Consider the following 20,052-nt stretch of genomic DNA (forward strand, 5'->3'; position numbering starts at 1 on the left):
TCCAGCATATCAAGTCATCGCACTTTGGAATAGTTGCATTAATTTATTTTGGCTCTGCAGCACAGTATAAAAATCAGTAACATTTTATAAACCTTTGCTGCCAAGACTACTTTGATTTGAAAGCAGAGTGGCAATTCTTTGCCATGGCTCATGGCAAAGGTCCATGTAATGGTGTAGGTGGTACAGTGAAGCGGATGGTGGCAAAATCAAGTCCGCAGCGTACCATAACCAATAACTTAGTAAACCTTTTAGAAATGTATGATTATTGTAGATCAAATATCAAAGTAATTACCTTTTGCAACATTTTCTACAGAAACCATAGAGGAAGCGGAGAAATTCCTTCAGCCTCAATTTTTCAAATCCATTGTAATTGAGCAAATTAGATCATTCCACAGTTTTATACCAGTAGACAGTTTTAGACTTGAAGTTCAGCAAACATCCTTATCCATGGACTTTGAAATAGCGCCTATCACCAATGAACCGTTCCCTGTTTTACCAAAGAAAAACGAATATGTGTGTTCTGTGTACAATAACAAATGGTGGCTGGTCTTTGAATTTGAAGTTGAGTTGGACCAAGAGTTCAAAATAAAATTCTTCATGGCCCAGGAACTTCCTTCAAGCTGTCAGCAAAGGATACCGTGTGGCGGAAACAAGAGCACATCCTCAGAATTCTCTTTCCAATGGAGCTCATGACAGCTACAGGGTAGGGATGGGCAAATGTTTTGCAACAATTTTAACACATTCGTTTTTTCATTTCGAATGTTTGTACAAGATTCTAACATTGGTTTGATGTAATAGTATTTCTAATGCTCTCTATAAATGTAATATTTGATTTTTGCAGTATTCTAAATAGAAAAATTTGAATCAGTTTATTTGTAGCTATTGTGTATAATTTTAGTAAATTCCCTACCACATGAACTATTTAACTTCTGAATAGTATTTGTTAAATCAAATGTTACATTTGAAATTTTGAATGTGGATATTTGATTAATTTATGAACATTCGAATACTAAAGTAATATTCGAAAATCAGAAACAACGTTTGTTTAACCCCTTAACGACCAGCGCCGTACCCTGTATGACGATGCTGTCCTGGGCCTCTCTCTGCTGTGATCTTGCTAAAACTAGCGAGATTGCGCTATTTCTGCACGCCCCACGATTGGAGCAGTGCAGAAATAGATGGGCAGAGGTACCGATGCATCGGGCAGCGGTGGTGACGATCGTTGGTGGGTGGGAGGTTAAGGAGAGAGGTGGGTGGGTGCCCCATCGCCGGAGGGGGGCGGGAGATTGGCAGGGCCGCTACGGCTACGGAAAAAAACAACTGAGGGCGGCAGGGAGGGGAAAGGAGGGAGAGGGGGAATCGGGTTATTATACTGAGTGATGGGATAAGAGGGTGGGAAGTCAATCTGGGAGGGGGGCAGCTACACTACAGAAAAAAATCGTTTTTTTTTTTTTTTTTTTTTTTAAATTAGCCTAATTTGCAGCAAACTGGGTACTGGCAGATAGCTGCCAGTACCTAAGATGGCTGCAAATTGTTAGAGGGGGAAGGGTTAGAGAGCTGTTTGGCGGGGGATAAGGGGGTATCCTACACTGCAGAAAATATATTATTATTTTATATATATATAAATATATATATATATATATATATATATATATATATATATATATAAATATAAAAAGTTTTTTTATTTTAGTGCTGGCAGACTTTCTGCCAGTTCTTAAGATGGGGGTGACCATTGTGGGGAGGGAAGAAAGCTGTTTGAGAGTGATTAGGGAGGGATCAGGGGTGAGATGTGTCAGGTGGGAGGGTAATCTATACACTAAAGCTAGGCGCCATTACACTCAATGTAGCTTGCTCCCGCTGTCAGACAGAGCAGGAGTGAGCTACATTAAGTGTAATGGCGCGGTCAGGCCGGGCTGTGATTAGACAGCTGCCCAGATGCGCTCAGAGGGAAAATCAGACCCGCTCAGTAGAGCACAGAGGGCGGGTCTGAAAAACCCTCTTTTTTAATAAAAATTCACAGGCAATATTATGTTATATAAAGCTAGCACTAATATAATGTTATATAATTCTGCACTATGTGCAGAATTATAACATTATTTTCTAAGTTTACTGGCCCTTTAATGTTACTAAATTATAATGAATAATAAACCATCTGCATACTCTAAGCCCCATAACTTTTGTATGACTTGGAGTAACAAGCAAACTTTGTTTTTATATAAAGAGCTACCTAATTCAATATATTTTTGATTTTTAAAATTGGTCCCACATTGACATATTTGGCCTTGAAAAAGCATATTTTTCAAATTTTTCAATTTTCAGGATTGCCGCTTGGAGAACAGTTCTAACTGTTAGCTCACACAAAATATGAGTTTTGAAGTGGGTGGCCGGAGCGTGGGTTATTAGAATGGCACAGCTAAATTAAAACGTAAGCTTCAGTGCATCTTTATTAGAAGTGATCAGTTAAAGTCCCAGTAAAATATCGCTTCGATTCCAGATTTTAAAACATGTAAAGTTTACTATCACTTTAACTCAGGAATACCCTATCTTTTGTGTGTCTGAGTGCGATAAACATTTTCATAAAAAATATATATATTGTTCGTTGAATAGAGTAGTTCATTAAAGAGGCATCACTATATCCTAAAACTACAATATTTGTAATGCCTTTTAAGACAGTTTTGTTTATTTATATTAGACCATATGCTTTGAATCTATTTTTTAACAACACTTTGCGTCATATTATGGACCTAATTTACTCATGACTGTTTGTAAATGTGTCTCATTTACATACACCCATCATTAAAGATCACCCAAATGTGTGTTATGTGTTATGGTGAAGGAAGGTGGTTTTAGCAAGGAAAAGACACAGCGTAATCAGACTTATAACAGGGACTTTGAAATGGAAAAATATATTAGTAATAGGAAATATACTGTACATATTGCTAGACTGTAATGAGTTCTATCGATTTAAGTAAGTACCACTGGTTTATATTTAAAGAAAATCTGACAGACAAAACTTAATTTTTTACCCCTCTTTCAATATTCAGTGACTACATAATACGCATGCTCCCGATTATTTATTATTTAAAGGGAATCCCAAAAAATGTTTCTTTCATAATTCATATAGAGTATACAATTTTAAATACCTTTCCAATTTACCCATAGTTGCCAAAAATTTGAAAAAAAAAAAATACAAATCCAAGGACACTTTGGAGCATAGCCACTCCCATTTATGGTATAATTTAGCCATATTGATTCCTTAAAATGATATGGAAAATTATACTTTCATGATTCAGACAGAGCATGTAATTTTTAAATTCACTTTTATTATCAAATTTACTTTGTTCTCTTAGGTATCTTTGTTGAAAATAATATGTACATATAATCTACTACATATCCACTACTGGGAGCTAGCTGTTGATTACACACATTTTTTTTTTAGTTGGCTCTTACAGCAGTGTATAGTCAGGTAAGGGGGAGACATGAACTATGTAATACCAGGGTGGGCTGTAATGTGTAGTGAGGTAAGGGGGAGCAATGAGATGTGTAATACCAGGGTAGGTAGACTTTAATGTAATGTGTGAGGAAGCAAAACATCTGACTGTTGTTGCACAATTTAAACCATAGCAGAGACTTAAAACATCAGGATCTTCATATGCTGGGACTGGAATCCACAGAAGATACAAAAAATACACTGGGCATTTCTGTGTCTATTAACTCACTGCCCACAATCACTGCTGTAGCAAAAGATCAAACATCATTATTTACCTCATAAAATGCCACTTGCTTGTTGTACTTTTTCTAAAAGTACAACATAAAAATATCTACATATTTTATTTTCCTTTCAAGCAGCCCCAACACAGCAGTTAGCAGGTTAAACATACTGCGGTGATATCTGTCTGTCTAATTGTAGTCTGTGTAACATCTATACAAACTAGTGTGCTTTGTAGTCTCCTACAATACAGATGCTGAAGAGTTATTAATTTAACTCTTGCTTGTTTGGTTAGGTACTTGCTGTAAAGTTATTCTTCCTATACCAGTTATGTGCTTGAGAGTTAGGGAGGTAATGAAGATCTTAAAGGGACATGAAACCTACATTTTTTCTTTCATGATTTAGAAAGAGCATGCAGTTTTAAACAACTTTCTAATTTACTTCTATTATCTAATTTGCTTCATTCTCTTGATATTCTTAGCTGAAAAGCATATCTAGATAGGCTCAGTAGCTGCTGATTGGTTGCTGCACTTAGATGCCCCCTGTGATTGGCTCTCCATGTGCATTGCTCTTTTTTCAACAAAGGATATCTAAAAAACGAAGCAAATTAGATAATAGAAGTAAATTGGAAAGTTGTTTAAAATTGTATTCTCTATCTGAATCATGAAAGAAATAAAATTGGGTTTAGTGTCCCTTTAATGATTTATCCTGCATTAAAGGCTATAACAGAGCTCTAATATGTTAGCACATTTATTATTGTAATGTTGCTTGCATATAACTATGAGTTTAAACCATGCAAGGGATTAAATACATAGTTAGTCATTTCCAGAGCAGCAGTGCAGTACTGGGAACTACCTGAACATATCTGATGAGCCAATGACAAAAGACAAATGTGTGTAGCCACCAAATCAACAGGTAATGCTGAGGATATGTACATATTCTTTTTTTAACAAAGGTACCTAAGAGAACTAAGTATATTTTGATAATAAAAATAAATCTAAAAATTACATGCTCTGTCTGAATCATAAAAGTATAATTTCCATATCAAGGAATCAATATGGCTAAATTATACTACTAGTATTTGACGTGCTTTTTTTTTAGGTGGATTGGAGTGGGTGGATAAAATTAAGAGGCCACTGCAAAATGATCAGTTTCTCTGGTTTTACTATTTATAGGTTTGTGTTTGAGTAAAATGAACATTTTTGTTTTATTCTATAAACTACTGACAACCTTTCTCCCAAATTCCAAATACAAATATTGTCATTTAGTGCATTTATTTGTCAAAATAACAAAAAACAAGTTCATATTAATTTTTAAACACAATAGTAATGTTTTAACTTTGCAAGAGTTCAGTAATCAATATTTGGTGGAATAACCTGATTTTCCATCGCAACTTTCCTGCGTCTGGGCACTTGTTTTCTTTGTTTTATTCGAGATCTGAAGACGCTGCATCTTTTTTGTTATTTTGACCAGTTGTCTTTTTCTGCAAATAAATGCTCTAAATGACAATATTTTTATTTGTAATTTGGCAAAAATGTTGTCAGTATTTTATAGAATAAAACAAAAATGTTAATTTTGCTCAAACACATACCTATATATAGTAAAACCAAAGAAACTAATAATTTTGCAGTGGTCTATTAATTTTTTCCATAGCTGTATATATAAACCTTTAAGCCCTTCCCAGTCCAACACCTTGTCATGTAATATATCCCTTTTAAACAAAGTTCCAACTGTAGCTCGAGCGCAACACATAGCTCATCACTGGTAATTTGAGCAATGTCTAGTACGGCTACGCAATCCATTGAAAATATATGGTGCTTTAAAGGGATACTAACCCCACATTTTTTATTTCATGATTCAGATAGAGCATGCAATTTTAAGCAACTTTCTAATTTACTCCTATTATCAATTTTTCTTTGTTCTCATGTTATCTTGATTTGAAAAAGCAGTAATAAAAGGTTAGGAGTCGGCCCATTTTTAGTTCAGCACCTTGGTAGAGCTTGCTGATTGGTTTGCTACATTTAGCCGCAAGTGCTACCCAGGTGCTGAACAAAAAATGGTCCGGCTCTAAAGCTTACAGTACTGCTTTTTCAAATCAAGACAGCACGAGAACAAAGAAAAATTGATAATAGGAGTAAATTAGAAAGGTGCTTAAAAACTCATGCTCTGTCTGAATCATGAAAGAAAAAAAATGGGTTTAGTATCCCTTTAAAAATATGTTGGCCATGCTAAACATTCTCGGGTAATTCTTTTTAACCATGGACTTGCAATACCAGATTGTCCGCTATTCTTATCACAGCTCTGCAATATTAATAGCGTGACCTTCGCTATCAATAGCGCTCCACTTGTAATCTGTGCCATTATCTGTTATAAAAACTCTGTTTTAGCCTTTTTTTAAACTCAGAAATGTCCCCAGGTTAGATTTAGGATTGTACTGTGTTACTGATGGGTAAATATGGTACATTGATTGACAGGCAAGCCAGTGCATGGTGCATATGCTCCAATCAATAGTTGTCAAGCACTGAAATAACCCCTCGGCTGCCAGTGCTGCCAGTTTCAGAGTTAAAAAGTAGTTAAAGCAGATTTTTTTTTTTTTAACACACATTGAATTTGAAAATGTTTTGTAATAGGATGTCCACATTTAATCTTGAAATGTTAATGAATCAGAATCTTATTATAATCTAGGAAGTGGAGTGATTTTTATTTTTACTTTAAAGCTTTTCTTTACTGAATCTAGGCCAGTAACATTACAGTTAAGTATCTGTAAGTATAATGTGCCCATGTTCTAACCTGGCAGGATGAGATGTCAGAGTCTGGCCAGTCCTCTGTTGCAGCCACACCAAGCACCACAGGGAGCAAATCCAACACTCCCACTTCATCCGTCCCCTCTGCATCTGTCACTCCTCTACATGAGAGTCTACAGCCCCTACAGGACTATGGCATGACTGGCAAAAGCAAGAGGGCACGTGAGAAACGGCACAGCCACAACATGGAGGTGCAGGTGACACAGGAGATGAGAAATGTCAGCATAGGTGAGGCAACATCTTCACATACACATTAGGTTACTGTCATACTGCTCAGTGACAAGGCCTAACAGTAGCTTTTGTTTGTCCATTAAAGGGGCACTGAACCCAAAATATTTATTTCATGATTCAGATAGAGCATGCAATTTTAAGCAACTTTCTAATTTACTTCTATTATCAATTTTTCTTCGTTCTCTTGCTATCTTTATTTGAAAAAGAAGACATATCAGCTAAGGAGCCAGCAATTTTTTTGGTTCAGTACCATGGACAGCACTTGTTTATTGGTGCTGTCCAATCAGGAAGGACAACCCAGGTTGTTCACCAAAAATGAGCCGGCATCTAAACTTACATTTTTGCTTTTCAAATAAACATACCAAGAGAATGAAGAAAATTTGATAATAGGAGTCAATTAGAAAGTTGCTTAAAAACAGAATTTATGTTTACCTGATAAATTTCTTTCTCCTACGGTGTATCCGGTCCACGGCTTCATCCTTACTTGTGGGATATTCTCTTCCCCTACAGGAAGTGGCAAAGAGAGCACACAGCAGAGCTGTCCATATAGCTCCCCTCAGGCTCCGCCCCCCCAGTCATTCGACCGACGGTTAGGAGAAAAAGGAGAACCATAAGGTGCAGTGGTGACTAGTTTACAAAAAATAAATTTAAACCTGACCAAAATGCCAGGGCGGGCCGTGGACCGGATACACCGTAGGAGAAAGAAATTTATCAGGTAAACATAAATTCTGTTTTCTCCTACTTTGGTGTATCCGGTCCACGGCTTCATCCTTACTTGTGGGAACCAATACCAAAGCTTTAGGACACGGATGAAGTGAGGGAACAAGTCAGGTAACCTAAACGGAAGGCACCACTGCTTGCAAAACCTTTCTCCCAAAAATAGCCTCCGAAGAAGCAAAAGTAATGAATTTGTAAAATTTGGCAAACGTATGCAGTGAAGACCAAGTCGCTGCCTTACAAATCTGTTCAACAGAAGCCTCATTCTTGGAAGCCCATGTGGAAGCCACAGCTCTAGTAGAGTGAGCTGTAACTCGTTCAGGAGGCTGCCTTCCAGCAGTCTCATAAGCCAACCGGATGATGCTTTTCAGCCAAAAAGACAGAGAGGTCGCAGTCTCCTTTTGACTTCTCCTCTTGCCAGAATAGACGACAAACAAGGACGATGTTTGTCTGAAGTCTTTAGTTGCTTTTAGATAAAACTTTAAAGCACGAACCCCATCAAGATGGTGTAACAGAAGTTCCTTGTTAGAAACTGGATTAGGACACAGAGAAGGAACAACTATTTCCTGGTTGATATTCTTATTGGAAACCACTTTTGGAAGAAAACCAGGTTTGGTACGTAAAACGACCTTATCTGTATGAAACACCAGATAGGGTGAATTACACTGCAAAGCAGACAATTCAGAAACTCTTCTAGCAGAAGAAATAGCTACAAAAAACAAAACTTTCCAAGATAGTAACTTAATATCTATGGAATGTAGAGGTTCAAACGGAACCCCTTGAAGAACTGAAAGAACTAAATTTAGACTCCATGGAGGAGCCACAGGTCTGTAGACAGGCTTGATTTTGACTAAAGCCTGTACAAACCCTGAATATCTGGCATGGCTGCCAGACGCTTGTGTAACCAAACAGACAGAGCAGATATCTGTCCCTTAAAAGAACTAGCTGACAGACCTTTCTCCAATCCTTCTTGGAGAAAAGATAGTATCCTTGGAATCCTAATCTTACTCCATGAGTAACCCTTGGATGCGCACCAGCAAAGATATTTCCGCCATATCTTATGGTAAATTTTCCTGGTGACAGGCTTTCTAGCCTGGATCAGAGTATCTATAACTGATTCAGAAAACCCACGTTTAGCTAGAATCAAGCGTTCAATCTCCAAGCAGTCAGTTGCAGAGAAACTAGGTTTGGATGTTCGAATAGACCTTGAATTAGAAGGTCCTGCCTCAAAGGCAGCTTCCATGGTGGAACCGATGACATATTCACCAGGTCTGCATACCAAGTCCTGCGTGGCCACGCAGGAGCTATTAGAATTACAGAAGCCTTCTCTTGCTTGATCCTGGCTACTAGCCGGGGGAGAAGGGGAAACGGTGGAAAGACATAAGCTAGATTGAACGACCAAGGCGCTACTAAGATATCTACCAATGTCGCCTTGGGATCCCTGGACCTGGACCCGTAACGTGTAACTTTGGAGTTCTGACGTGACGCCATCAGATCCAGATCTGTAATGCCCCATAGCTGGGTCAGCTGAGCAAAAAACCTCCGGGTGGAGTTCCCACTCCCCCGGATGGAAAGTCTGAAGACTCAGATAATCCGCTTCCCAGTTGTCCACTCCTGGGATGTGAATTGCTGATAGATGGCAGGAGTGATCCTCTGCCCATTTGATGATTTTGGATACCTCCCTCATCGCCAGGGAACTCTTTGTTCCCCCCTGATGATTGATGTACGCAACAGTCGTCAAGTTGTCCGACTGAAATCTGATGAATTTGGCCTCCGCTAGTTGAGGCCATGCCTGGAGCGCATTGGATATCGCTCTCAATTACAAAATGTTTATCGGGAGAAGAAATTCTTCCCGAGACCATAGACCCTGAACCTTCAGGGACTTCCAGAACGCGCCCCAGCCTAAGAGGCTAGCGACGGTCGTGACAATGATCCACTCCGGTCTTCGGAAACTCATTCCCTGAGACAGGAGATCCTGAGACAACCACCAGAGGAGTGAGTCTCTGGTTTGCTGGTCCATCTGAATCTGGGGAGAAAAATATGCATAATCCCCATTTCATTGTTTGAGCATGCACAGTTGCAATGGTCTTAAATGAATTCGAGCAAAAGGAACCACCTCCATTGCCGCAACCATTAGTCCTGTTACCTCCATGCACTGAGCTATGGAGGGTTGAGGAATGGATTGAAGAACTCGACAAGTGTTCAAAAGTTTTAATTTCCTGACCTCTGTCAGAAAGATTTTCATTTCTACCGAGTCTATTATTGTTCCCAGGAAGGGAACCCTTGTGAACGGGGACAGAGAACTTTTTTCTATGTTCACCTTCCACCCGTGAGACCTTAGAAAGGCTAGAACAATGTCCGTATGAGCCCTTGCTTTGTGAAAAGACGACGCCTGTATTAAATGTCGTCTAGTTAAGATGCTACTGCAATGCCCCTTGGCCTTAGCACCGCTAGAAGGGACCCTAGCACCTTTGTGAAAATTCTCGGAGCAGTGGCCAATCCGAAGGGAAGAGCCACGAACTGGTAATCCGAATGGTTTCCATTTGGAATGATGGAATTCTGAGTAATTGGTTTAGGATCTTTAAATCCAGAATTGGCCTGAAAGTTCCTTCCTTTTTGGGAACTACAAACAGGTTTGAGTAAAATCCCAGTCCTTGTTCTGCTGTTGGAACTGGGTTTATCACTCCCATTTTTAAAAGGTACTCTACGCAATGTAAGAATGCCTGTCTCTCTATCTGGTCTAAAGATAAGCGAGACAAGTGGAACCTTCCCCTTGGAGGAAGGTCCTTGAATTCTAGAAGATACCCCTGAGAGACAATTTCTAGTGCCCAGGGGTCCGGAACATCTCTTGCCCAGGCCTGAGCAAAGAGAGAAAATCTGCCCCCTACTAGATCCGGTCCCGGATCGGGGGCTACCCCTTCATGCTGTCTTGGTAGCAGCAGCAGGTTTTTTGGCCTGTTTACCCTTGTTCCAGCCTTGCAATGGTTTCCATGCTGGTTTGGGCTGGGGTGCGTTACCCTCTTGCCTAGTGGCTGTAGAGGTAGAAGCCGGTCCGTTCCTGAAATTGCGAAAGGAACGAAAATTAGACTTATTTTTAACTTTGAAAGGTCTATCCTGTGGAAGGGCATGGCCCTTTCCCCCAGTGATATCTGAAATAATTTCTTTCAACTCTGGCCCGAATAGGGTCTTACCCTTGAAAGGAATATTAAACAATTTTGTTTTGGACGACACATCCGCCGACCACGATTTTAGTCAAAGCGCTCTACGAGCCACTATTGCGAAACCAGAATTTTTCGCCGCTAATTTAGCTAACTGAAAAGCGGCATCTGTAATGAAAGAATTAGCCAACTTCAGGGCGTGAATTCTATCCATGACTTCATCCTAAGAAGTCTCCTTCTGGAGCGAGTTTTCTAATTCCTCAAACCAAAAAGCAGCTGCAGTGGTTACAGGAATAATGCAAGAAATTGGTTGAAGAAGAAAACCTTGTTGACCAAAAAATTTCTTAAATAAACCTTCTAATTTTTTATCCATAGGATCTTTGAAAGCGCCACTGTCTTCTATTGGTATAGTTGTGCGCTTAGCTAGCTTTGAAACTGCCCCCTCTACCTTAGGGACCGTCTGCCACGCGTCCATTCTGGGGTCAACAATGGGGAACATTTTCTTAAATATAGGAGGGGGAACAAAAGGTACACCTGGTTTCTCCCACTCCTTATTCACTATATCCACCACCCTCTTAGGTATCGGAAACGAATCAGTGTGTACTGGGACCTCTAAGAATTTATCCATTTTACACCATTTTTCTGGGACCACCAAAGGGTCACAATCATCAAGAGTAGCCAGGACCTCCTTAAGTAGAGCGCGGAGGTGTTCTAGCTTAAATTTAAATGCTATGGTATCAGGCTCTGCCTGCTGAGAAACTTTTCCTGTGTCAGAAATTTCTCCCTCAGACAGGCCCTCCCTCACCGCCAAGTCAGATTGATGTGAGGGCACTACAGATAAATTATCCTCTGCGTCTACTTGCTCATTTTCTGTATTTAAAACTGAGCAATCACGCTTCCTAGGAAAGCTGACAGCTTGGATAAAAATGCTGCGATAGAATTATCCATTACTGCTGCTAACTGTTGCATAGTAATCGCAATTGGTGCGCTAGATGTACTGGGCATCGCCTGCGCGGGCATAGCTGGTGTTGACACAGAAGGAGAGGAAAGCAAGCTATTTTCACTACCTTCAGCTAAAGAATCATCTTGGGCTATATTTTTAAGTGTGATTGTACTGTCCTTAAGCTGTTTGGACGCTATGGCACACTTCACACATAAATTTAATGGGGGAACCACCTTGGCCTTTGGACATACAGAACATAGGCTATCTGAAGACTCAGACATGTTTAACAGACTTAAACAGAACTACAATGCAATAAAAAATATTTTTGACAAAAACGTTACTGTCTCTTTAAATAATAAAAAAGCACACTTTTTTACTGAAATATCAAAAAACCATGAAATAAACATCCGATTTTAATGAAATTTTCACCACAGAGTCTTAATGCTTTGAAAAGATTGCACACAAATTTTCAGATCAATTAACCCCTTAATGCCCAAACCGGAGCTAATAACAGTTATTAACCAGCTAACACACTACAGTACTAGCCACAGCTTTCACTGTAGCCTTTTACCTTCATTAGGGATTATTTTAGCAGGAAATAAGCCTCCCTGGAGTCTTTTATGATGCCTCTTGACTCCCCACATAAAGCTGCATGGATTGCCTAGGCAAAAACAACTGCGCAATTGAGGCCTAAAAATGAGGCCTCCTCAATCTTCATTCTAGAGTGGAGGGGCCTTTCTGACTAGATTTAGGTGTCCAAATAAGTGCCAGGCCGAAATTAAACCCCAAAAGTGTTTTAAAGTCTGAAAAAACACCTTATTTATAGTGAAAAACATGCTAAAAAGAAATCGATTTTAAAGCCCACAATAGTGTCAACCAGCATAGAGCCCTAAATATAAGCCATCATTTTATACAGAGTCTATTAGAAAAAAATGGCTTACCAATCCCAGAGGGAATTTCTGACAGTCTTCTAGCATTACATGGTCTTGTTAGAAAAATGACTGATCATACCTAAAGCAGTTAAGCCTGCAAACTGTTCCCCCCAACTTATGTTCTCTGGTTTCAACAGTCCTGCGTGGGAACAGCAATGGATTTTAGTTACTGGTGCTAAAATCATACTCCTCTCAACAGAAATCTTCATCACTTTCTGCTGTAGAGTAAATAGTACAAACCGGCACTATTTTAAAATAACAAACTCTTGATAGAAGAAATAAAAAACTACAACTAACACCACATACTCTTTACCACCCCCGTGGAGATGCTACTTGTTCAGAGCGGCAAAGAGAATGACTGGGGGGGCGGAGCCTGAGGGGAGCTATATGGACAGCTCTGCTGTGTGCTCTCTTTGCCACTTCCTGTAGGGGAAGAGAATATCCCACAAGTAAGGATGAAGCCGTGGACCGGATACACCAATGTAGGAGAAATTGCATGCTCTATCTGAATCACAAAAGAAAATGTTTGGGTTCAGTGTCCCTTTAAGTTACTGTCATACTGCTCAGTGACAAGGCCTGCTAACAGTAGCTTTTGTTTGTCCATTAAAGGGACATGAAACCCAAAATTTGTATTTCATGATTTGGATAGAGAATACAATTTAAAAAAATTTTCCAATATATTTCTGTTATCAAATTTGCTTCATTCTCACGTTATTCTTTGTTGAAGAGATATGTAGACAGGTAACGTGCACAAGTCTGGAATACTACATGACAGGAAATAGTGCTGCCATCTAGTGCTCTTGCTAATGTATAACATTGTTACAAAACTTTATCTGAATCATGAAACATTTGGGTTTTTATGTTCCTTTAAATTAAACTTTGCTATAAATTTTAGGTATATGTAACAAGATAGGCACTCGCCTGGGAATGAACATAACTTAGTTGTTCTTTAGGGTTGGTGCCCACCAATGGTGCTAACTCTTTTAGCTCACTTATGTCTTTCAGAAAAGAGAGTTGTACTGAAGTTTGTCAGTTTGATCCCATCTATAAGAACAATGCATCCTTAAAGGGATATGAAACCCACATTTTTTTCTTTCATCATTCAGATAGAACCTGCAATTTTAAGCAACTTTCAAACTTACTCCTACTATTACATTTTCTTTGTTCTCTTGGTATCTTTATTTGAAAAGCAGGAATATAACCTTAGAAGCCCGCCCATTTTTGGTTCAGCACCTAGGTAGCGCTTTCTGATTGGTGTCTAAATGTAGCCACCAATCAGCAAGCGCTACCCAGGTGTTGAACCAAAAATGGCCCGGGTCCTAAGCTTGTATTAATATTAGGATACCAAGAGAACGAAGAAAAATTGATAATAGGAGTAAATTAGAAAGTTGCTTAAAATTGCATGCTCTATCTAAATCATGAACGTCTAATTTTGACTAGACTATTCCTTTAAATATACTTTTTCATTAGGAGTTTTCATTGCCTGTTTTGGGGGTAATAAAATCTAAACATTGTATGCCAATAACAAAAAAACAAAACCAAAAACTACTCCTAGAGATCATATACAGTATTCATATTTTGTCTGAGGTTCAAAAGGTTACATAACACAGTATCTCTCTTACAGGTATGGGAAGCAGTGACGAATGGTCTGATGTCCAAGACATTATTGATTCTACCCCAGAGCTAGACATGTGTCAGGATCCTAGGCTGGAACGCACAGGGAACAGGTGGGGAATAAATAAAGACAGACACGAATCTTCAGTATCTGGGGAGGTGCCTAACTAGGCAGTGTGATGTAGGATGTTACGACATATGGGAAACATTGGCCAGCCTAGTGTAATGACTTATATAATACATTATCTCTTGTAATAGAACTTTTTATATCCTCATTTTTGTATTCCACAAACAGTCCCAACATTTACATGAGCAAAGAGTAACACGTATAATCTGTATTGCGGATATACAGCCCCAGTTCCGAAATAGTTGGGACAGTTTGGAAAATGCAAAAAATAGAGTCATTTGAAAATTCAATTCACCCTGTACTATATTGAAAACATATTATTTAATGTTTTACTTTGTGAATTTAATGTATTTTTGAAAATATACACTCATTTAAAATCTGATGACTACAACACGTTCCAAAAAAGTTGAGACAGGGGCAATTTAGGACTAATAGCAATGTGACAAGTTAAAATAAGAAGGTGATGTGAAACAGGTGAGGCAATCGTGTAATCATAGTATTTAAGGAGCCTTCAAAAAAGCCTAGTCCTTTAAGAGCAAGGATAAGTCGAGGCTCGCCAATCGGCCAATAATTGCATCAGACAATAATCCAACACTTTGAGAACAACATTCCCCAAAGACAAATCGGTAGGATTTTGGGCATTTTACCTTCTACAGTGCACAATATAATTAAAAGATTCAAGGTATCTGGTCAAATCTCTGTGCATAAAGGGCAAGGCAGAAAAACCACTTCTGAATGCATGTTATCTCCGATCCCTCAGATGTCACTGTCTCAAAAACTGTCATGAGTCTGTAATGGATATCCTGACATGGGCTCGGGAATACTTTGGTAAACCTTTGTCAGTCGACACCATTCACCGCTGCATCCACAGATGCAAGTTAAGGCTTTACTATACAAAGCAGAAGCCATACATCAACACTGTCCAGAAGCGCCGCTGACTTTTCTTGGCTCGGTTTCATCTGGGATGGACAGTAGCACAGTGGAATCATGTTTTGTGGTCCGACAAGTCAACATTTCAAATATTTTTTGGAAAAAACAGTCATCGTGTTTTTCGGGCTAAAGAGGAAAAGGACCATCCAAGCTGTTATCAGCGTCAGGTCCAAAAGCCAGCTTCTGTCATGTTATAGGGGTGTGTCAGTGCCCATGGCATGGGTAACTTGCACATCTGTGAGGGCACCATTAATGCAGAAAGATATATATACATTTTGGAGCAACAAATGCTGCCATCCCGACATCGTCTTTTCCAGACACGTCCCTGCATTTTTCCAGCAAGACAACGCCAAACCATATTCTGCCCTGATTACAAGTGCATGGTTGCGTAAGCAGAGAGCGTGGGTGCTAGCATGGCCTACCTGCAGTCCTGACCTGTCTCCGATTGAGAATGTGTGGCGCCTTATGAAGCTCAAAATAAGGCAACAAAGGCCCTGTACAGCTGTGCAGCTGAAGACATACATAATAGATGAATGAGTTAAAATTCCGCTTGCTAAACTTAACCAACTGGTGTCTTCACTGCCCAAATGCTTAATAAGTGTTATTAAAAGAAAAGGTGATGTTACACAGTGGTAAACAATCGACTGTCCCAACTTTTTTGGAGTGTGTTGCAGTCATCAGATTTAAAATGTGTATATTTTAAAAAAAAATCAAAACCAATCACAAAAGTGAGAACGCTCAAAAAGTGACTTAATAAAGTAAGTAAAATGTCAATATTAACAGCCTAGGTCTGCTAAGAAAGTAAACCAGCATTAGTAGGATCCCAAAAACATGTCATATAGATAACACTGTGCTCACGCACGTGGAGTTCCTATGAGCCAGCACTGATTGGCTAAAATGCATGTCTGTCAAAAGAAATTAAATAAGGGGGCAGTTTGTAGAGGCTTAGATACAAGATAATCACAGAGGTAAAAAGTGTATTTATATAACTTTGTTGGTTACGCAAAACTAGGGAATGGGTAATAAAGGGATCATCTATCTTTTAAAACAAAAAACATTCTAGTGTAGACTGTCCCTTTAAGTGTCCCTTCCACTTCCCATAACCCCCAGTCATTCAGCCGAGGTAATACGGAAAGAGAAGAGGGACACCCGGGGTATAGAGGTGCCTGAAGTTTAGAAAAAAAACAAAATCATAAGCCAACTTGAATTTAGACAAGGGCAGGTCATGGACTCTCCATTCCAGGAAAGAAAATAATTTATCAGGTAAGCATAATTTTTTTGTTTTTGTTTCCAATGACATGGAGAGTCTACAAATCCATTCTAATTACTAGTGGGAACCAATGCCCAAGCTAGAGGACACAGAATGAAAAGGGAGGGAGAAACAAGACAGGTGGACCTAAACTGAGGGCACCCTAGCTTGAAAAGGAAGCCTCAGCTGAGGCAAAAACATTGAATTTGTAAAATTTAGAAAATGTATGTAACGAGGACCAAGTGGCCGCCTTGCAAATTTTTAAAGGCCCAGGAAGAAGAAACGATCCTAGTTGAATGAGCCCTAATCATCTCAGGAGGTTGTTGTCCAGTTGTCTCATAAACCAACCGAATGACACTTCTTAACCAAAAGGAAAGAGTAGTTTACATGGCCTTCTGGCCCTTACGTTTGCCAGCAAATACTACAAAAAGAGCAGAAGATTGAAGAAAGATTAGGACACAAAGAAGGGACAACAATTTCCTGATTGATATTGCGGTCCGAAACCACCTTAGGAAGAAATCCCTTATTCATATGGAAAATAAGATAAGGTGGATCACACTGTAGAGCCGAAAGTTCTGAGACTCTATGAGCAGAAGAAATAGCTACTACAAACAAAACTTTTCAAGACAACGATTTACTATCAACAGAATGCATAGGCTCAAAAGGAGCCTGCTGCAAAACCCGAAGAACAAGATTAAGGCTCCAAGGATGAGCAACAGGTTTGAACACAGGCCTGATTCTGACCAGAGCCTGAACAAAGGACTGAACATCTAGTAAGTTGGCCAAATGTTTATGTAACAGAACAGAAAGGGCAGAAATCTGACCCTCCAAGGAACTGACTGACAAACCCTTCTCCAGACCCCCTGGAGAAAAGACAAAATACGGGGTACTCTCACCTTGCACCAAGGAAAACCCAAAACATTTGCACCAGTAAAGGTGCGCCAAACCTTATGGTAAATCTTGTGAGTAACTGAGCCTGGATCAAGGTGTCAATAACCTTTTCAGAAAAACCTTGTATAGACAAGACTAGGGGGGCCTATTTATTAATGTGCGAGCGGGCATGATACAATGTAGTGTATCATATCTGCCGCACATTGATACATTTTTTATTGCACCAGCTGTTCTTGTGAACTGCTGTTGCAATGCCGCCCCCTGCAGATTCGCGGCCAATCGGCAGCTAGCAGGGGGTGTCATTCAAACTAATCTTATTTGATCGGATTGATTTCTGCCCGCGGACTCAGAGCAGGCAGACAAGTTATGGAGCTGCTGCTACATTGTGAGGAGGATTTTTATCTTTTGGACTTACTGGGATTTTCTTTTATCATTATATCATTTATGCCTTTATTTGAGAATTATCACTTATATGGAATATATTCCATGTTAGTGCTCTCCTAGCACTTTAATCCAATTGTATAGGTTTATCACATTTTTGGATTATCCATTTGAGTTTGTAGTATTGCACTTATTAATGTTATTATTTATATTTTATTTTTTGGCGCATCCAATATTGTTTACATTTATTTAGAATCACCAAAGCCTGCCCCTGTTTGATATGGGCTATCACCCGAGGAAGGAAGGTAAACGGAGGAAACAGGTAAATCAGACGAAATCCCATGGAACCGTTATAGAGTCTACCAGAACTGCTTGCGGATCCCTTGACCTGGATTTGTTTCTGGGAAGCTTAATATTTAGACGAGACGCCATCATGTCCAATTCCGGAACCCCCCACTTGAGGGTTATTATTGAGAATACCTCTGGATGAAGAGCCCACTACCCTGAGTGAAACATTTGCCTGCTCAGGTAATCTGCTTCCCAGTTGTTCACACCTGGGATGTGAATGGCAGAAATGTGGCAGTTGTGAGACCAGGTCCCCTGAGCTCCTAAGGAACCCCAAACTGCTCCCCAGCCGGAGAGGCTGACATCCTTAGTCACAATCTCCCAAGATTCTCTCAAGAAGCAGTTGCCTTGAGACAGATGATCCTGACAGAGCCACCAGGACAGAGAGTCTCTCGCCAGGTTGTCCAGGACTATCCTTTGAGAGAGAGGTCCGAGTGGTCTCCATTCCATTGTCTGAGAATATATAACTGTAGAGATCTCAGATGGAAGCGAGCAAAAAAATGTCCATGGAGGCCACCATAAGACCAATTACTTCCATACACTGAGCCACCAAGGGTCGGACAGCTGACTGAAAAGAAAGACAGGCAGAAAGAAGTTTGGATTTTCTTCCGTTAAAAAAAAAAATTCATCTAGATCGAGTCTATGATCATCCCCAAAAAACAGACCCTGGTAGTTGGCACCAAGGAACTCTTGTCCAGAGTCACCTTCCACCTGTGAGAGCGGAGAATCAACAACAGAGGATCTGTATGGGATCTTGCTAAAAGAAAAGATGGCATCTGAACCAAGATGTGGCGCCACCGTGATTCCTTGAGATCTGGCCACTGCCAGAAGAGCCCCTAGAACCTTCGTAAATATTTGGGGAGCTGTGGCAAGTCTGAAAGGCAGGGCTACAAATTGGAAGTGTTTTTCCTGGAAGGCAAACTGAAGAAATTGAAAATAAGCCTTGTGGATAGAAACATGAAGGTAAGTGTCCTTCAGGTCGATGGTGGTCATGAACTGACCCTCCTGAATAGAACAAATAGTCTCCATTTTGAAGGACGGAACCCTGAGATATTTGTTGAGGCACTTCATATCTAGAATAGGTTGAAAAGTTCCCTCCTTCTTGGAAACCACAAATAGGTTGGAATAGAATGCTCAACCCTGTTCTGAACAGGAACAATCACTCCTAGAGAAGTGAGATCTCTGATGCAGTTTAAGAATGCCTCTATCTTTACCTGGTTTGCAGATAATCTTGACAGGACAAATTTGCCTCTCGGAGGACGAGATTTGAAACCTATCTTGTATCCCTGAGAGACTACCTCCACCGCCCAAGGATCGGCAACATAGTGAATCCAATCCTCCTGAAAAAAAGAAAGTCTGCCCCCTACTTGATCCATATTAAGATCGGGGCAAACCCTTCATGCTGATTTATTCTAAGATGAAGGCTTCTTGGACTGCTTGCCATTATTCCAAGGCTGGTTGGAACTCCAGGAAGGCCTGGTCTGTTCCGGTTTGGAAGAAGAAGAAGATTCTTGTCCTTTGAAATTTGCGAAAGGAACAAAAATTAGAAAATGCGTGACCCTTAGGTCTAATCTTTTTACCCAAATAAGTTCTTCCCTTTAAAAGGAATAGACAGAATTCTAGACTTGGAGACCATGTCTGCTGACCAGGACTTTAGCCACAAAGCTCTGTGAGATAGAATGTGAAGACTTACTATCTGCATACTGGCATCACTAATTAAGGTATTAGCCAGCTTTAAAGCTTTGATCCTGTCCTGGATCTCTTCCACAGTAGTCTCCTCCAAAATCAGTTCAGATAAAGAGTCACACCAATAAGAGGCCACACCTGTGACCACCGCCATACTGGTAACCGGTTGCCATAGCAGACCTTGGTGAATACAAATCTTTCTTAAGTACTCCTCCAGCTTTCTATCCATAGGATCCTTAAAATAGGTACTATCCTCTAAAGGAATCATAGTTCTTTTAGCCAAAGTGGATATAGCTTTATCCACTTCTGGTACAGTACGCCAAAGCTCTCTT

General features: G+C 39.8%; 1 protein-coding gene across 1 annotated transcript in view; it reads left to right on the forward strand.

Moving 5' to 3' along the window:
- Positions 1-20,052, forward strand: part of MAPK8IP3 (mitogen-activated protein kinase 8 interacting protein 3) — a 248,606-nt gene that overhangs the window by 95,531 nt on the left and 133,023 nt on the right. Inside the window, exons 6-8 of the mRNA XM_053695247.1 lie at positions 6,117-6,128; positions 6,510-6,744; positions 14,122-14,224. Coding sequence (XP_053551222.1) covers positions 6,117-6,128; positions 6,510-6,744; positions 14,122-14,224 — 350 coding nt within the window. The remainder of the gene's footprint in view (positions 1-6,116; positions 6,129-6,509; positions 6,745-14,121; positions 14,225-20,052) is intronic.

The sequence above is a fragment of the Bombina bombina genome, chromosome 11 (assembly GCF_027579735.1).
Source record: "Bombina bombina isolate aBomBom1 chromosome 11, aBomBom1.pri, whole genome shotgun sequence".
In the NCBI taxonomy this organism is placed as follows: domain Eukaryota; kingdom Metazoa; phylum Chordata; class Amphibia; order Anura; family Bombinatoridae; genus Bombina; species Bombina bombina.